This window comes from Argopecten irradians, chromosome 7, assembly GCF_041381155.1.
Source record: "Argopecten irradians isolate NY chromosome 7, Ai_NY, whole genome shotgun sequence".
NCBI classification, from domain to species: domain Eukaryota; kingdom Metazoa; phylum Mollusca; class Bivalvia; order Pectinida; family Pectinidae; genus Argopecten; species Argopecten irradians.
The window spans coordinates 33,343,990-33,363,954 of NC_091140.1; the positions used below are offsets into that span (position 1 = coordinate 33,343,990).

Sequence of the window (19,965 nt, forward strand, 5' to 3'; positions counted from 1 at the left end):
AGTGGGACGACTGGTTCGCCCGTTGTCAGTGTAATGTGAACGGGTAGGGTGTGTTGCTTGGTGTTTTTGGCGGTATACTTGAGTGATATAGCACTATAAAAAGAGGAACAGTTCCACTAAAAAAGACACAACACGAATATATTACAGTCTCCCAAAACACGCACCTCGCACACATACATAAGAAGTCAATTAATCAAACAAATGATCCACCCATGTAGGAGAGATGAACCTCAATTATGATCATGTTTATTCCAAAGAGGGTGATGTTAATCTTACGCATCGCAGACCGTGTCAACCAACTCATCGCGTAGTTGATGTACCAGGTGATGGGTATTGTTTCTTTTCGTGGGTCAGTTACTAATGCATGGAAATTTCAATCACTAAAAAAACCCATAAAACTGGGATTTCTTTAAGGATTATGTTTCTCTTCACCATGACCACCAGTAAATAGTTTAATGTACGAAGATTTACTGTACAATCAGCACTTGAATGGTTAAAAAAACCATAATCCATCCAAGCACCTTGGTAAACGAATATAGATTGTGTCATAGGGTTGATACACCTCTTACAAGGGCTTGATCTCAGGATATTCAACGTTTACAAAGGCTATGTGAAAGAACCATGAATAAAAATTATGAAAATTGTCTTCTCATGAAGCTTTCAAGGCCTTGTTAAGGAAACTTGAAACTTGACAGCGATTGAAGTGTAAACATATGTCAAAGTTTTGTAGATATGTACTATATCTACACCTATTTTCAACGAATATCATCTCGCACATTTTGAAATTCATTGTTTATTTCAAGAAAAAACATTCTGTCAAGTTTATCTGTCGTCAGGTTTGGGACTTCATACTATGACAGTATTCACTTGTGTCTTATTGTATAAATTCTGTCAATTTCTATATTTGATTACTCAAACATCTGTCTGCGCCCTTCAGTCATATGACGATATTTTGCCACAGAGTAAAAGAGAAAGAATAGAGAGAGTAAGAGAGTAAAAGAGCAGAAATATTGAAATATCTAAAGGTGTTCCTGATCTCCCTTCTTCAATGACTTTTATTTGTTTACATATGTGCGTAATTTTATCCATAAACTTCATACAAAATCTTATCATTTTATAAGTAACGTCACTTAACAGATATATACTTATATACCAAAAATACGACTATTTCGAGTACAAGATATCAGTATTACCTATCTTTACCTATGTACGAATTAAGACAAAACATAACGTAATCATGAACCGCGACGAATGCAGTATGCACAGGTCAGCATATTATAATATGTAATTTTAATATTTTTCATAAAAAGCAATAAGGTAGAATACAGTAATATTGTTAAGTCGCTTTAGAGAGTTCCACTGTAGAATGACCAAGCACATAAGACGTTACAGTAGCGTGGTTACGTTATCTATTGTATAATCTTGTCAAAAAACAATTTCGTTAACTACACGGTAGTTATTTGTGGTCTTTGTTTAACTCGTGTAACACCTACTCGGGTATGGATACAGCGTACATATATCGCCTGCTTAATCGTTTAGCTATATACGAATAGGAATACCAGCAGTATAAATTCAAATAGTGACAAAGTCGTGAAAGTTTGCCAATATGTTTTGTTTTATGTTTCAAATGGAATGTAGAACAACGCAGTTTTTTTTCCAAAAGGAATGTAGAACAACGTAGGTATGCCATGCCCTCTTCCGGGAGAGGGTTAATATAGGCATATCCTGTTCCCAATTGTAATACTACAATAAAAATATTCTGAAATGAAAAAGGCATGCCAGATTTTGCTTCGTATTACAATTAGCCTCACTGAACTTTATTATAAAGTGAAGAGAATTCAGTTTTGTTCATTGATTCATTTGAAATATGCTGTCTTGAATCGCATTGGCACAGAAATCATTGATGAATAATCTAGGAAATTACCACAGCGAACAAAAAAACACATATATAAATGATCAAAGGATTCGTATTTTAAGACAGAATGTGATAACGCTATTTATATGAACAGCATTTATCTGCATGAAAGACAGTAAAGGTATAAAACTTTTATTTTTAATTTTGAAGATTTTTAGGAATTGTATCGTGGCTAAGAGACTTGATATATGGCCTAACAATCTGATATGCAAGCTTGACCTACATAATTTTGTAAAATAAGTTCCAGATACCGACACTGGCAGATTATTCGAGAGTATCCGAAGATAAGTCTAGTGTTAGTGTAATATAAACCAAGAAAGGCCTGCGGATCTATTTCAATATTTTGATTTGAAGTGAAAAAAGAAATATCCACCGAGGTGAGAAATTAACAAATCAAACACAAAATGTATTCGACAAAAAGTTTCAAATGAAAGAAATACTTAAAATCCATTGCTTTGGAACGATGGTACAATCACTTGCTGTATTCTGTTAAATATCTTACAGAGTAATGATCGAATATTTTTTCCGGGTTTTTTTGTAATAGTTTTTACAGATAGTCTGCATTGAGTTCCTTCTGATGTAAAACAAATTCCTGTAGCCCACGGGCATTACGCATGAAATTAAGGCCAGACTGGAAATCCACTTTAATAATAAAAATGTAATCAAAGCAACGTATCGAAGTGACAATTGTTGCAAATAAAATAAAGAAAACATGTATTCATGGAAGTAATTTTGCTCGTACTGATTCTCCAGAAGGTGGTGTTGGCATAAATTCCGAACAATATGGCTTTAATTTATTGGTGATATCCAATCACTAAACCCCATGGTATGTTTAATACTCAAACTTCATATCAAAAGCTAGCAATGCAATTTCAAAAGCATTCGATAAGTATTAAAACATTGTGGCATCCCGTTTTAGAAGACAACCATTTCTTTATCTCTCTCCGAGCACTCCGTACTTCTTAACCTGCAATATCACTTTTGTACATACTGAATTTCAACTTGTGAAAGTCACTACCTGTGATCTCTATATATTTTCGCTCATTTCGCGCCTTCTATTGAGATTGTATTTCGTTCTTAAAGTGGGTGTTCTGATTGGAACACAATTTTGTTCTACCTCCCAACGGTCAGTGCATGGCAGCAACTGAGTTTCGAGATGACAACCAAGTGATGAAGGGCTATTAGTAATTGGTGATCAGCTATCAAATAAATGCATTCAAATTCAATTTATTTGGATTATGGATGCATACATGTACTTATAAAATAATTTTAAACGACAATAGTTAGAAATATAGCTTGAAGGTTAAAGGATACTGCATATGGGTGAAACTTTAAAAAGCGTCATAAATAACGTGATTAAAAGGAAGATGGTGACTTGAGGAGTAAGCTGTTTCCTTTACAAAAGCTATGTAGCCGGAAATTTTGAATAGATACGTTTTACATTACACAAATTGTAAACTATGCTCCCTCTAGAAAAAAGTTAATATGCCAAGTTAAAGAATACACAAACACAGCAAAATTGATTTGAAATTTATTTAGATTATCATTATCTTACAATATAATTATAAGTGTGTCACTATTTTGCTTCTAATTGGCTGATACAATGACGTAATATCTTTTTGAAAAAATAGTCCCTCAAATAATATGGAATTACAAATGTATGAAGCGATTACACACACATGTACCTATTATATAGATTGAATTAAAATATTCTCAGTACAGGTAGAGTACATCAACATTTCTGTGTTTTATCTCAATAACATGCCAAAATAACTTATTCAAGCTATTATAAATATTACACATCAAGAAAACAAGAATTGTTGTTAAATCTATGACCGCAGATAATTTTAAATATGCTGTGAATAAAACAATGTCAACAATCTCGGTCACGTATACCTGGAATATGATCACTGCCTGAACTTTAAGCAAGACACAAAAGATAGAAGTTATATATAGGCACTTGATTTAGTTAATCAAAACAGCTATAATACAGACAAAAGGCACCTTATATAGGACTGCTTGTCTAAAAGATATAAATAGGTTTTAGGTACATGTTAACTTATGTATGCTGATTGCAAACACGATAGATTAAAGATAAAGTTTAAAACGCGTCAAGTTGATAATGTAACTTATTTCTTATCAGAGGGCTGATATTTTGTTTGTGCATACTACATACAGTTATCTGCCATTGTGATGTATTGACTATTTAGGGGCCACGGTGGCCGAGTGGTTAAGATGTCTCGACATATTACCACAAGCCCTCCACCTCTGGGATGCGGGTTCGAATCCCATGTGGGGCAGTTGCCAGGTACTGACCGCTGGTCGGTGGTTTTTCTCCGGGTACTCCGGCTTTCCTCCACCAACAAACCTGGCACGTCCTTACATGACCCTGGCGGTTAATAGGACGTAAAAATAAATAATTAAAAAAACACTATGACGTCATCATTTTGTGATGAAGATTTACAAATAAGAGATGACGGTTGCATTAGATGTCACATTTCAATTAAGTTTTGGCTGTTACCATGATTATAAAGAAATATTTAAAACCAATATTTTTTTAAAATGTTTTGATTTAGCGCTGTATTTGTCCTCCTTTAGCTGTAGCAAAAATGTTTTAAGCTATAATGTTGGCTACCTTTCAACTTGCATATCGATTTTTGAAGAGAACATGCTCAAAATTGATAACAAATGATTTGTTTTGGCACTGAAGTGTTACCATGGCCACTGAAATCGAGCCTACACAAAATGCATTTTTTTCTGCTTATAGAAACATTTATTTGGGTCTCCAGTGGAATGAAACATGGACAGATATCTTTCATTATATGTTGTACAACGTTTTGTTTGACTCATTATCTGTTAACAACATAAAAATATTTATATTTATGCACGGGTCTTATCATTTGAGATGAGTTTACATGTATAATATTCCATATCATTTTTTCTCTATTTCGTCACGATTGATTCTGAAACGATTCCTATGATATGTCTGCACATGGTCTGCTATCCACGTCAGCATCATATATTTCTTTCTCTTCGTCACATATACCAAACAGTGTTTTAAAATTCATTATTCCTAAGATAAATTGAACAACTTTCTTGTGTTAATTCTATCTATATTTATGTCGTTCGAGAAATTCAACTCAGAATCGATGCCCATTTCTATCGTATAAGTGCTTGCTTTGTACCGATCGATAACGTCAACATAATAAATTGTACCGGACCGCGGTTTCCGGTTATTAGGACTATCTGATTTTTAAAGGCAATAGAAAGCTTTTTTTGGCACGTTATGAATAACAAATTTGTGTATTTTGATCAGTTGTTGTTTTAGCTTTCTTGGTATGTATGGAAAATAAATATTTTGATGATTTTGTATTACGATTTCGTCGAAGTTTACTGTGATGTACACATGTCACTTATTACATGTATTTATGATACGAGAAAGTTAGTATTAAAAAAGAATTCTTTGAGGTGGCCTTACTCATTCCATATGGTTGTTGAGTTGTTACTTGTAAGTCTGTAGATGCATAAAATTAGCTACACATAAAACTGACATTATCATCTACAAAAGAAATAGAATTATTTCTCGCTACTTGTTGCATAATTCGAGATACTATGTCGAATCTTGCTCCGGCGTTTACGCTGTCTGACACATGACGTCAACAATTTAAAAATGATCGGAATTAAGTTAGCATGATTTTTTCAACTCACTGAAATAGAAAAAAAAGAACTTTACCAAATGATATTTTCTGAAATAAAAGTTGTTGTCTATTATCTGTAGTTTTACAAGATGTACACAGTATCCCGATAGCTCAACAAATAAGGGAGATATAGACATTTTTCTAACACCGACATGAAAATGCGTAGTAATGCGTAGTTGAGAGTTTAGGAGTTAAAAGCATAATATACGTAATTTTTCATTCTTGTTTGTAGTTAATCACAAACTATTCGAACATTGTACCAATGAACTACATTATTCTATGCAGATAAATCTATGAAATCGAACAGTCAAAAATCGTCTTGTAAACATTCATGTACCTGCCATCTTGAAACAGTCGCAATTGCAAAACTGACAATTACCGAAGCGTTCGGTTTTGCACTTATAATATACAGCAGTAAGTATATGCACCAGTGCTAACAGGGATATTTCAAATTCTATACATATGATGTTCCTATGTGTTTGTTTCGAAATGCATGTTAAGACTTTATCATTGGTTTCGTGATTAAACAATCATATAGCAATATGCAATCCAATAATGAACAAAATATACCCCAAGAGTTTACATAGACCATAAATGTTTCATCAAAAAATTGTAAGTTTTGTTTTACGTTGACATACAAAGGACCATTTAAAACCGAACATATTCGTTTTCCTTTTATTCCCGTAAAATCAAACTTTTTCGAAAACACAAAGTAGAGCATTTTTTTTCTTTTTAAATATTATTCTAAGTCAATCTTACAAAGATATACAAAGGAGTCACTGGAATAATCGTTAGAGAAGTACCTTACTCTAAAACTGTACATATTCTACCGGTACAGCTGAAGGACAAATACTTTTTCTTTCATACCTACGGGTGTAATACTGGCTGGTCTAGGACAATACACTCATGCCGTCTGAGGCTGTATTGCATGGCTACCCATGCAATAAAGCCTCGTGACGTCACGGCATCAACAGAATTTCTATTTCCTCGGTAAAATTTTAACAATTTTTACACAAACTTTACTGGTTTTACAATTAAAGATGAAAACAACGGAATTTTTGTTGAAAAAAAATCACGTAATATTTTATGTTTGAAAAATTTACTTTCAGCCGTGGATTTCTTTGAATTTATTTCAAAATGGCGAGTTATTATAGTTGTAAAATTGCAATAAAACGTCGAGGTATGAAAGAAAAATACTCTTTCATAAGTGGATATAAAGGATAGGAATATTATACCCTCGGGATCACAAAATGTTGCAAAACCCTCGGCAAGCCTCTGGTAAGCCGAGGGTTTTACTACATTTTGTGACCATCTGGTAGAATATCCCTATCCTTCATATCCACATATGAAAGAGTCTTATAATATTCGACTACATGTCCATCAGGCGTTGCTTAATGTTTAATATGTACATTGTATATAATGCTAACGAGCGGTAGGTATTTAAATTGTTAACACCCAAACGAGCTTTAAGTGCCATTCATCTGTGCAGTTGTATAACAAAGGAACTAATTCTGGATCAATTACAATCCAATTAATTTGGCACTCACTACTTCCTGGTTTGTGTATATAACTTTATAGACGATATGTTTTGTTTACTAATGTTAATTGATAATTCTTGTAAATATTCCGTCTTTGCATATTACAGAGTTAGTTCCCTTGCGGGTAGGTATCGATTGTTCCGTCATTATTTTGTGAGCACAATTCACGTCGTTTTCTCCGAAACGTATGACGTTACGCTCGCAAAAACATGACGTCACAATCAATACCTATCCGCAAGTGCAGATAACTCTGTAATATGCAAGTTCGGAATTATCGATTGCAAGAAAAACACCTGAAAACTTATGCATAATGTGCCTTTAAGCGACATTTAATTATAATGCAAAGCACTTATAATACCATATCAGTAAATGTAGGCACCAATGCTAACAGGGATATTTTAGATCTAATACATATGATGTTTCTCTTTGTTTTTTTGTTTTTTTTTTTTCGAAATGCTTGCTATGACTTTGTTATCAGTTTCGTGATTAAACAATCACATGACAATTAAAAATCATATGATTAACAACAATATATAGGCCATGGGCTAGGAGGGTCCCACATGCACACCCCTCAAAAAAAACCTCCGACCCAATATTTTTCTGAACCCTTATGACCCACTGATCATAAATCAAAATGTTAACATTGCATAAGTTGGGATGAACTTCCGGTTATGACGTCATCAAGATGGCCGCCATCTCAATTTTCACTAAAAAATGAAAAATAGTCATAACATTGACATTTTTCAACTAAAGTAGACAAATGAGGTATCAAAATGACCACAATAGAACAAGAAATACATATCAGGACCAAAACATCCAATATATGTAGTGATTTCCACGCAGGAAATGGAAAAATCTGATTTTAAGCTCAAAAATGGTGATTTTTCAGCAATTTTTTAAAATTTGGCTTGACGCAGCAAAAAATGTTTCCCAACAGCAAACTATTATTTCTAATAAGTTCTTTGACCACTTATCAATCAGTTTAAGCAACGAAATCAACAAAAACCAATGTTAACATCGCATAAGTTCCGGTAATGACGTAATCAAGATGGCCACCATCTCGAATTTCACTAAAAAATGAAAAATAGTCATAGCATTGACATTTTTCAACCAAAGTAGACAAATGAGGTATCAAAGTGACCACAATAGAACAAGAAATACATATGAGGACCAAATAATCCAATATATGTAGTGATTTGTACAGAAGAAATGAAAAAATACGATTTTAAGCTCAAAAATGGTGATTTTATAGTAAATTTTTCATACTTGGCTTGACGCAGCAAAAATGTTCCCAACAACAAACCATTACTCGTCATCAGTTATTAAAACTCCTATCAATCAGTAAAAGCAACAACAACAACAACAAAAATATACAGAAATGCAAAAAAGAATTATTGTTATACCCTCAATTTTGTAGATTAGCAGCCTCTCAAAAATAGTTATTACAGCACAATACCTACTGATAGCGTAACAAATGTAACCTAAGCTAAGCCTTTGTTTCCGTTCATATCATTAACAGTTTCCAAAACGTTTGTGTCTTTGAAAATGAGCAGATCCGTTGTTTATTTCCAATGCATAGCATTAGCAAAATGTCAGATGGTTACCTATCCACTGAAGAGACTCTGCATATCTGGTAGCTGGTACATGCAGTCCGAATCAGAATAATCGAGATATCAGTATCCAATTCGTCGAAAGCAGAGCGTCGTCTTCGATGTCGATGAGCTGATGTGACACTACATAACCAATGTTGTTCTAGCCTGTCATCTTTTGTGACCCACCCATGCCCAGAGTTCATATCAGGAACAACAGGATCAGGGATGTGGGACCTCTTTCAGATTCTAACATATCGTTTGTTTGTTTGTTTGTTTGATTAATTAATTAACGTCCTATTAACAGCTATGGTCATGTAAGGACGGCCTCCCATACATTGTACATGCGGTGTGTTGCGTGTATGTTGTGCGAGGTGCGTGTTTTGGGAGACTGCGGTATATTTATGTTGTGTCTTCTTGTATAGTGGAACTGTTGCCCTTTTTATAGTGCTATATCACTGAAGCATGCCGCCGAAGACACCAAGCAACACACTCCACCCGGTCACATTATACTGACAACAGGCGAACCAGTCGTCCCACTCCCTGTGTACTGAGCGTACGTTTATTCTGTTTCAGACTTCTGCGGCATAATAGAAATTACACCAGATCCACATTCTTCGAATGGTGGAATTGGTTCTCCTTAGCACATAGCTCCATAATTCGTATGAAGTACTATTCATCAATCTTGTGGACACTCATGCAACCATAAATGGCACAGGTGATATCATCGGTCATTAATGAGGCCATAAATGTTAAATGCTTTCTATTGGTCTGACTTTTCCCACTCCCTTGAAGGTGCTGGTTGTGTCACATCTGGTGTATGCGTAAAGAGACCATTGAAGATTCTCCGGTAAAAAGTTCTCAACAGTGCTTTCCAGACTTGGCAAAAAGTGAAACTTCACTGCAGACCTCATTTATGACCTCAAAGAATCCACCTGTGCAACCTATGGTCACTGAGGTTCACAAGAATTAGGAATTGTGCTTCATACGAATTAAGGAGAACCAACTCAACCCTCCGCAGAATGTGGATCTGGTGTCTTTTCCATTATGCCGGGGAAGTCTGGAACATCATTTACGATATGTGAATCTAGGTGAAACTATGTTGGAAACTGGAAGAGCTCCCACATCCCTGAATCCGATGTTTCTGATGTTAATTCTGACCATGGACGGGTGACAAGTTAGAACCACGATGGTAACCCGGTAATGTGATGTCACATCATGTCATCGAGGTCGAAGACGACACTCTGGCAAGAAAGCACGCACAACGAAAATGATTATCATTAAGAACTAGTGAAAGAAATATGTGACACTGTAGTAACCATCTTATATTTCCTTACGTTATGTACACAGAAAATAAACAATGGATGTGCTCATTCTAAAAGGCACAACACGTTTCAAAAGGTGTCATGGTATTCACGAAATTTTAATTTGATACCCTATAGCTATTAGTTGGCGTTTTGCTGTAATAATTCAGTTTGAGAGGCTACTAGTCTACAATATTTCGAACATGAAAATGGATTATTTTGAAGTCCCACCTAGATATTCAGCCAACTTTAAATTCAAATTTGTTAAGATATAAATCGTCAATAACCAATGTTAGTTTCAGAAAATTCCAAGACACCAGGAAACTGTAGTGTCAGCGGTTTGGAAAAAATAACAATCATATGCCGCATTCGGTGATGTTTTGTAAACCAAATGATGGTATAACAACAATTCTCTTTTGCATTTCTATATATTTTTGTTGTTGTTGTTTTAACCGATTGATAAGAGGTCAAATAACTGATTACGAATGATAATTTGTTGTTGGGAAACAATTCTGTGGCGTCAAACCAAATATGAAAAAAATGCTGAAAAAAATACCATTTTTGAGCTTAAAGTCGTATTTTTTCATTTCCTGCGTGGAAATCACTACATATATAATAGATTTGTCTACTTTGGTTGAAAAATGTCAATGTTATGACTATTTTTCAATTTTTAGTGAAATTCGAGATGGCGGCCATCTTGATGACGTCATAACCGGAAGTTCATCCCAACTAATGCAATGTTAACATTTTGATTTTGTGATCAGTGGGTCATAAGGGTTAAAAAATATTGGTTCGGAGGTTTGGGGTGGGGGGGGGGGGGGGGTGCATGTTGGACCCTCCTAGCCCATGGCCTAATACCTAAGGTGTTTATATGCACTCCATATAGATAAACGTTTCATAAAAAAACTGTACGTTTTGTTTTATGTTGACATACAAAGAACCATATAAAACTGAACACATTCATTTTCCTTTTATTTCTGTGAATGAGAATCAATACAATAGTATATGGTAAGATCTAACTTTTTTTTCGATAACGCAAAGTAGAGCATAGTTTCTTTTTTATTTATTATTCTAAGTCAATCTAAAAAGATAGATTTAAATGTTTCATCTAAATATTCTAATTGTTTTACGTTGACATATAAAAACTATATCAAACTGAACATATTCGGTATCCTTTGAATTTGTGTGAAAGAGGATCAATATTATAGTACACCCAAATGAGCTTTAAGTGCAATTCACATGTGCATTTGTATAACAAAGGAACTAATTCTGGATCAATGACTATCTAATGAATTTGGCACTCGCAACTTCCTGATTGTATATATAACTTTATAGACGGTGTGATTTTAATTAACTAATGTTAATTGATATCTGATCAGCGTTAACCGAATTATAGTGTGATAGATCTATACTGATAAAATTCAAACCACTGGTAGATAATATCACCAGAAATATTCTCCTCAATATAATATACAATTGGCCGATATTTAGCGACAATTATATTAGTATTGTTACAAAGCCATGAGGCAAATAGACAATCCCTGTTGTTATAAACAGTCAGAGCACGAAATTAAAGCCCATGGAAACTCTATTCATTTTGCACATATGAAGATAATGCTTGCTCTGTTGAATCGCATGATTATGTTTGCCTTTAATGTATATGCATTTTTGGAGTGTCACAAGAATAAAATTTAACACAACTATTTTGGCAGATACAGAATCGTTTTTGGATTTCATCTGCAAATGAATATTGATCGAGGAATTTTTACAGTCTCTTTTGGTCGCATTCGTCCTCTAGAGATAGTGTCTCAAATGTAGGAAAAACAGTAGTGATGTAAGCCACTCTTTAATTTACGGCGGTAAATATAGATATATCGTTGTTTCTTTTAATTTGTTTTTCATTAAAAGCCTAATTTAAATACAATGCAATTGATTCATTAATGATAAGCTGTCCATATTACAAAACATATAAACTTGAATTTTTTGTAAATCCAAAGTTATTGTCTTCCTTGAATAGTTTCTTTAGCTTGAATATTGGTGTGTCGACGATGAAAATATAACAAAATGATTTTTACTACATAATTACACCTTTATAATAGAATTGGCGTCGATGCATTACATCCTTCTTCAATATTTGAAAATCAATATTTTTCATTACATTTTTTTTACTTTTGATAATGGAGTTCATTACAAGATAAAACTTACAGTTATGCCGAGTTGTTTGTTGTCACCCACAGCTCCTTCTTGGAAAGTGATCCGCTGGTTTCTGCAATACTCATTTTCATGCTCATATCCCTGGGGTGGTATGGTGATTTCCTCCGATATGTATCGCATTGTGAAGAATATTGTTTCTGTGGTAACAATTTCGTACATATCTACTTCCACAGTAGCCTGTCCAGCCTGTAAAACGCGAAGTACATCGATGTATCATCAACACGGCTAATTGCTGAAATTCAAAAAGTTCACTATGGAGTCCCAAGCCAATTGTATTGGATTTACTGCACAGACGAACATGATTCAGATTCCTGCACAAGTAAAGTAATGTTAAAGAACCTTTAATATTTTTTGCTGTATGCTTAGATATGGTTTTCAGATGTTTATTGAATATTTTATTGCAATGGTTGGTTATCTAAAACGACAGGAAAACGTGGGGAATACCTACCTAAAAATGATAAAAATAGACCATCATATTCTATTTTTGGAACACAAAACGAAAGCTGGCCGAAAGCGAGGTTGTAATGAACAACTAACTTGCTGACATGACAAAGAGTGTTAGATTTCCACATTTTAAGAGTATTTTCTACAGTAATTTACGATGGTTGACAAATGAAGTTTAAGCCATATTTGTTAGTATTTGTTATAGAACAATTTGTATTTAGCGTAAGAATGTTAAGTCAAATGCCAAACGAGACCTTTCATTCGACAGGGCACCGCGAAGGGAGGTTCCTGACTTATTGCACATATGTACATCACGCAAGTATAAAGTGGGGAGTTGCTCCCGTCTTTTACTTACTTTCCCAATCGCGCACGTTACTGACTCTAGACGTACACTGTTTTCTATCGGAATTCGTTTGTGTTCGCTTCACCCACGTTTTTGACCCACCATTTTGTAAACACTCAATTTAATGTGTGCAGTGCATTGTGGGAGGTCACTAAAGTTCAACACTTTTATACTATAGTTACAAAATTCGACCGGACCGGTTCAAAATACATAAAGATGGAATTTCCATTATAATTATTTAATTTGACACATTTGCACAATAACTGACATATATTACTTAGTAAGGCATCTGACACGTCTTAAATATGTATTTTACTCAAATTTACATGTTTTTTAGGTTCATGAAATTGAAAAGTTATGGGTTTTTGGCAATGATGTACATTTTGAACTTCAATAAATCATTCTGAAAAAGGTTATCTCTGCGAACGTGTTTTCATAGAAAAATCGTGAAATTTAACATAAATAAAAGAAAGTGTGTTTGCAGTAAGTATGCTACAATTAGTTTATTGATGGAACTCATCTCGTTAAATAACCCTCATAGTATTTTGTTATTTTATAATATATATCCTTTTATTGATAAATTAGGTGGAATTGTGAAACATATTACCCCTGCCACTGATTTAATGGTATATTCTATAGCACCCTACCGCTATATTCGCTATATTGTATTCGAAACACACGTGATGTCTACGGTAAACCTACATTTGCTTGCGATGTTATTTCGCGAATTTTGCAAGAAAATGGATTCTGCCGCGAAGATAGATCACAGCGAAAACATTAAACGCATAGGCACAATAAAACTATTAACTATAGAAACCGTAGATTAATTAGGAATAAAAACGCGAAATTATGTCGCCACAAAATAAGTCATTTACATTCTCGCATGCCCACAATAGGTAAACAATACCTTTTGTTCTATTTCCGTTTTGATCCATTCCGTCCCATTGTACTGATGAAGCGTGTAGATAACGTGGTTTTTCACAATTCGAACTTCCATGGATAGTTTGATGAAATCGTGAGTTTTGCCACACTCCGATGTGATGTCGATACCTGAATGGATGTATACCACTTCATTCAATTGTTCCGAGTTGTATTGAAACTTAAACATATCACTTGGTGTGGTGTCAGTTTCCGTTGCAAGCCTAGAATTCACCTCTGTGGTACTGTTCTTAATTTCTCGAACTTCAATGTTAAAGGTTCGTGACACATATTCTTCTGACTTGTCAATATGGATATTTGAAAACCATTTATTCTGTTCTTCGTTCGTCCAAGGCCTTATGATCACAAACGCCTTCCTGTTAACCAAAATTGATATCTAAATTATCGTTTCATGTTTTGAATAACTGTGAGGATATATTTTCGAATTGGAGCTGCGGTTGTTGAATGATTAAGCTGTTCCGACATCACAACAAGCTCTCAACCTTCGTGTGGATCAATTGCCAGGTACTGAAAACTGGTCGGTGGTTTTTCTCAGTGTTCTCTGGCTTTCCTCCACCAACAGATCTAGCGCGTACTTAAATGACCCTGGTTTATAAACTAATAAAATGAAACTAAAACCATGTTTAATCGCAATTCACATGGACACGATGACAAGGATAAAATTAGGCCATATTTAATGAATGAGATCGTCTGTCAACCTCGCATTTGTTGTTTTATTTCATGTGTAAATAATGATTAAGTTTGTCTTATAAGAGAATCTCAAGTAACATTACATGATTTAATATTTGGTTTTACAAAATAATATAATATTTTTAATTCTAACTAACTGTGAAATATAACTCCTATCCCAAAACATAACTTGTTAGGGCCACAATGTAACATCATCGTCGACCCGTGGTGGTTTGGTTGCAATTTCAAAATGGTTTAACGTGACGCTACCCAATTTGGAATGCTACCCAAAATGGAATATTTTTAAAACATGTGATACAGAATGTTCAGTTTACAATTTTATCTAGCAATAACTGTTCTAAACAAAAATGAAGGTGCTGAAAATTAACTGTAACAATTTGAATATGTGATTTTCTTTCCAGTGGCTTATCATCTGTATTTGAAAATGAAAATAATGAAATTTTGAAAAACTTCGGGAAACGATGTCGTGCAACAACCCTAAAAACACCTTATATTTTAATAAAATAAACGATTGCTGAATCAAATAAACTAAAAACTGTTTGAACTTTCTCTAAATGAATTCAAAAATTTTTTATCATGCATGAGTATTTATTAATCAAAATCTATTTAGGAGGTGTTCCTTTTTGGGTACTCAAACCTGTTGAAATACAGGGCTGGACCGGCCATACTTCCAAGCTCTTTATTTATAAATATATGCACTACTTACAAGTAAACAAATCATGAAATTAAATATAAAAGCACCTATTTGTGGATTATTAAGAAAAAAATCTGGATCCAAACAAAAGAAAGATTTTTTTACAATAATCTTCAAAAAGTGTTCCAATTTGGGTAGCTTCACGTTACAAGATGAAATCAAAAGATGCCTATTATGGCTAAGATGATCAGCTTGTGTTATTTAGCTGTTATGCACTCGTACCTAGTTTTTTGATGAACAAATAAGATTCCCAAAGTCAGTCCCTCTAAGGATAATCTGACACTTGAGTATACGGATAACTTAATCAGACACTGTTAAAATACGAACACCATTTCGCTAGCTAAGGAACACTTTAAGAATCAATATGATATAACCAATCTAACCTAATAGTTATATATACCTACCTCTTCACGTTCTTGGATCTAGGTTGCAGAACTGGGGGTATTGGTGGGTCGGGTGTTGATCTTAAATGAGTAAATATTTTGTTAGAGACCCCTAAGTTAGCACCACTATAAAGCAATTGTTTCATTGATAATGTAGATCAAATAATATAGATCGATATCACAGAGAAAGAAAACTTTCATTATGAAATTGTGTTAACAAGAAATAACGGTTGACTAAGAAAACTTAATTTTTGATGTAGGAAACAGAATACTTCACAACATCCACACATTTCATAATTGCATAAAACCTGAATTAATTATAGTAGCATTTATAAAACAATTTCAACTTTTTAACAATGCATACAGTTTATCTATTATTATGTATTATATTAATATTGAAGCTTAAATAATTACAATCACATTTTTGAGATATATCTTCATTAAGCCTATTTGTCTAATGATGATGGATAAAGTATACAGTATAAAAAATATATAAAAGAGAAAATATGTCACCAATGTGTTAAATATTGCGTGAGACCAGATAATTAAAACCGGTGTGTACAAGTAGTTATTAACCAGTTCAGACTATCTTAACAAATTTGATAAAATGCAATCTAACTTACACGCTGCAGCCCATGGCAACAATTACCCGAAATCATATCTGAAAAAAAAATGATAGTTTGAATGTATGTGAAAATAACAAGAGGGTACGGATTATAAATATAGATAACACAGTTAGTAGTTATTGTTAATCGTTACATAATTAAAAACATAAAATTTCTTACCTGGAAGCGTTATACCATAAGGAGTCCTCTCTGCCGTTTCAGATGAAAGCGTATAAGCACATCCGCATCAAGATGTTTTAACTGACCAAGAGGTTTTATTAATTTAATGTCTAATGGAAATACATCTTACACAAAACCAAAACCTTTACGAGTTAAATGTAAACCGATCCTTAATAAAATACACGCTAGTGGTATACCTACAACAAAGACATTTGATTGACGTAAGCCGGGATTGACATCAAGGAAGTTATAAACTATCGAAGGAGTAACACGATTGTGAAAGCCACTATAAGAATGAAAAGGACGTAATCACGGAAGACTAGTTAAAGCAAGCAAAGGTAAATGCATTTATATATTTCATTCATAAATTGATACGATATTCAGGCCTAAAGTAAAAGAGCAGAAATATTGAATTTTGTAAAAATGTTTCTGATGTCACTTCTTCAATAGCGTTGCTTCACCTTTTTTCACATGTTTGCTCAATCTTATTCGTAAACGTTATACATAGAGAAACTGGCATACGTTTCTCTTCGTATTGGATTAATAATAAAAGTTGAGAATTTCGCATATCATGAATCTAATATGAAGGGACACACATGACGAATTCTATTTCTGCCAGATGATCTACAATCAATCAATCAGTTTAGATTCGGAACGTATCACCACAAACCAATCGATGGTTAAGTACCAATGCGCCGTAATAAAAAGTGCGAAAAATGTCCAGTTTATTTAAAGTATTAAGTTTATCATGTACTTCAATACCAAACACGGCAGTCATATGCTCAAGATATTGTTATCGTTTCATTAGTAACGTAATTTAATAAATAAAGACTAGATATTTGTAATAAATGTTTATCAAAAAGATACAAGATACCAGTATTACCAATTATTTACCAGTGTACGAATTAAGATAAAACATATAACGTAATAATGAATCGCGTCTGATGCAGCATGTGCTGCTAATGATATTACAATAAGTAATTTTAATATTATTCGTATATTATATATATGTATATTATATCAAATGCATAGAAATAACACAGTAATATTCTATATTCAGCTAAGCTTCAGAGGTTTCAATTTTAGAATGATCATATACATAAACCAGTGTTGCGTACTGACTATGGCAGATCAGTTTGATTTACATCGTGGGTAGAAATATGATCTATTGCCAAAGCTCCGTTACAAAATCTGTATGAATATACCGATCGTGACAGGTGTTGTGACAGATTAAGGTACACTGAATACAAGCATGAATACAATAAGTATAAAGACATTAAAAATTACCTTATCAAATTATAAAACCGTGAAAATCAAATACATCTGTAAATATTTCAATAAAATATAACATTGATATACATGTATACATTAATGACAGTGTTGATAGGTCATGTAGTCTAAGCGTGCATTAAAATTTGTGCCAGAAAAGCCGATCGTCCAAAATGTTAAAAGTCTCCCGCTATCCTTCATTATACAATAGTGATGCGGTGCGTTTTATGCCGAATCATGACCCGCTAGAGGAGCAAAGCAATATCTTCTAGCAGTTCTCAAGTCGAGCAAAAAAAAAACCAACTCAGATCTTACTTTAACGGTAGTGAATACCTTATTTGGTGCATAATCTTTTCAGAAAAACAATTTCGTCATTTCCTTGATAGTTATTTATTGCATTTGTTTAAAGATGCTCCAACGCCGAGAGAGCATAAATGATATTCATCATTTGAACAATAATTGGTGTTTTATCGTGTATATTTATGTCTAATTAACACAAAAAATAAAACAAAATTATTTATTTTGCCTTTGGTGCATGAGCAATCAGTACTTCATTGCATATAGAATATAGTGCCACTGAATTTTTTCGGGATGCAATTAATCATTTTGTTTATTTTCACTTGAAGTAAAATTAGAAGCTCAAATTTTTCAATAGTGGTAATGGTGTAAATTAAGTTACTTTTGTAACTGAAGAAAAATACTAAATCGTCTGCTCCTGTTTTTAATAGTGAAAAAAAAACATTTGTCAGCGGTAAAGCATCTTTAACTTGTGTGACACCCGTTCGGGTGTCGATACAGAGTACATATTGTACCTGCTTTTTTAGCTATACGATTAGGTATTCAGCGGTATAAATTGAAATAGTAACAATGTCGTGGAATTTTGTCCATTTGATGTGTTTTATGTTGAAAAAGCTGAATATTTTGTTAGATATAAGAATTACCTTTCAATCCCTTTCGAAATGTCATTAACTTGAAATAATCAATAATTGTGTTTATATTGTTATCTGTTTTAGAACTCCACACACGATGACTAATGCAACGGAAAGAGTTGAAGAGGACACTGACAAATGTAGAATTTTAGTGTATCTACTGAAGAGAGACAATATGAAGCATCTTTGGTCGGATATTGTTCCCGAAGAAAGATGGAAAAAAAGAGAAAAGGAATTGAACACACAGGCAAATATGATTTTGTTGAGGAATACTGTGTCAGAAAGAGTGTCTATTATAAACTCAGGTCGTGTGAGAGTTTCGTTATCAAATGATAGCAAAGTGGTAGCCGCTCCTGCGGTTCCAACGAATGCCAATTTTCTATCTATGATCGGAATGCTACTGCCATATTCAATCATTTTCCGATCGTTCAAAATAAGAACGCAGCAAGTGAAAAAGCAGTTGTTGAATATGAATCCGACACCAGGCCCAAACGTCAGCTATGCAAAATATACTTTAATGCAGAAATGTACTTGCAACTCTGACACCGGTTTATCCGTCACATAACTTATTTGCAGTATATGCAATAAAACACCAACAATGCTACACTTTTCGATTGTATGTTTGGATATTCACGACCAAATGTAATATCTACATTGCTCTGTTTGAAAAGATGGGATAGTAGAAACATGTAGATTGTCCCGAACAAGAGATTGGACGCTAAATACGGGGTTTCGTGATCCCGAAACGACATAGGTTAAGTATAGTTTACCGTCGATTAGTCCCACCATCCGCTGATTAGGATGTGATTTTTTGACATCATACTAACCGGAAAGTGGGACTAGTCGACAGCAAATTCCACGTCGTTTTGGGATCTCGAACCCCCCAAATTTGGTGCACCGTTATTTCCTGCGTATTACCAGCGCCGGGATATAGTCCGCGTGAACGACGAGGATTCAGGGATCCCCTATGATTAAAATAAATTCAATACATCAGCACTAACAGACAGATTGTTTGCGGGTATCCGCCGATAAAAACTCTGGGAGAGCGAGTGTAGTTTTAAACAATTGCGTACGGGTCTATTATGAAATGTTTAGAATTGAGGTTAAAAAGGAACACTGATGTGTTCATAGGCGTGGGAAGCCTAAAATGTGTTTGCTGTTTTCTGTCAAAATAGTTTCTTGTGGAATAGTTTACATAGTTTTTTGTTTGTTAAAATTGTCATAAATATTC

The 19,965-nt window shown here is 33.9% G+C and overlaps 1 protein-coding gene across 1 annotated transcript; it reads right to left on the reverse strand.

Moving 5' to 3' along the window:
• Positions 1–11,809: 11,809 nt before the first annotated feature.
• LOC138327153 (uncharacterized) lies at positions 11,810–17,034 on the reverse strand. The gene is made up of 6 exons (XM_069273141.1): positions 16,537–17,034; positions 16,375–16,412; positions 15,773–15,832; positions 13,953–14,340; positions 12,250–12,444; positions 11,810–11,851 (listed from the first exon to the last, which is right to left on the reverse strand). Exons 2-6 carry the CDS (start codon positions 16,386–16,388, stop codon positions 11,810–11,812), a joined length of 699 nt encoding a protein of 232 aa, XP_069129242.1. The 5' UTR covers positions 16,389–16,412; positions 16,537–17,034.
• Between the last annotated feature and the right edge of the window lie 2,931 nt (positions 17,035–19,965).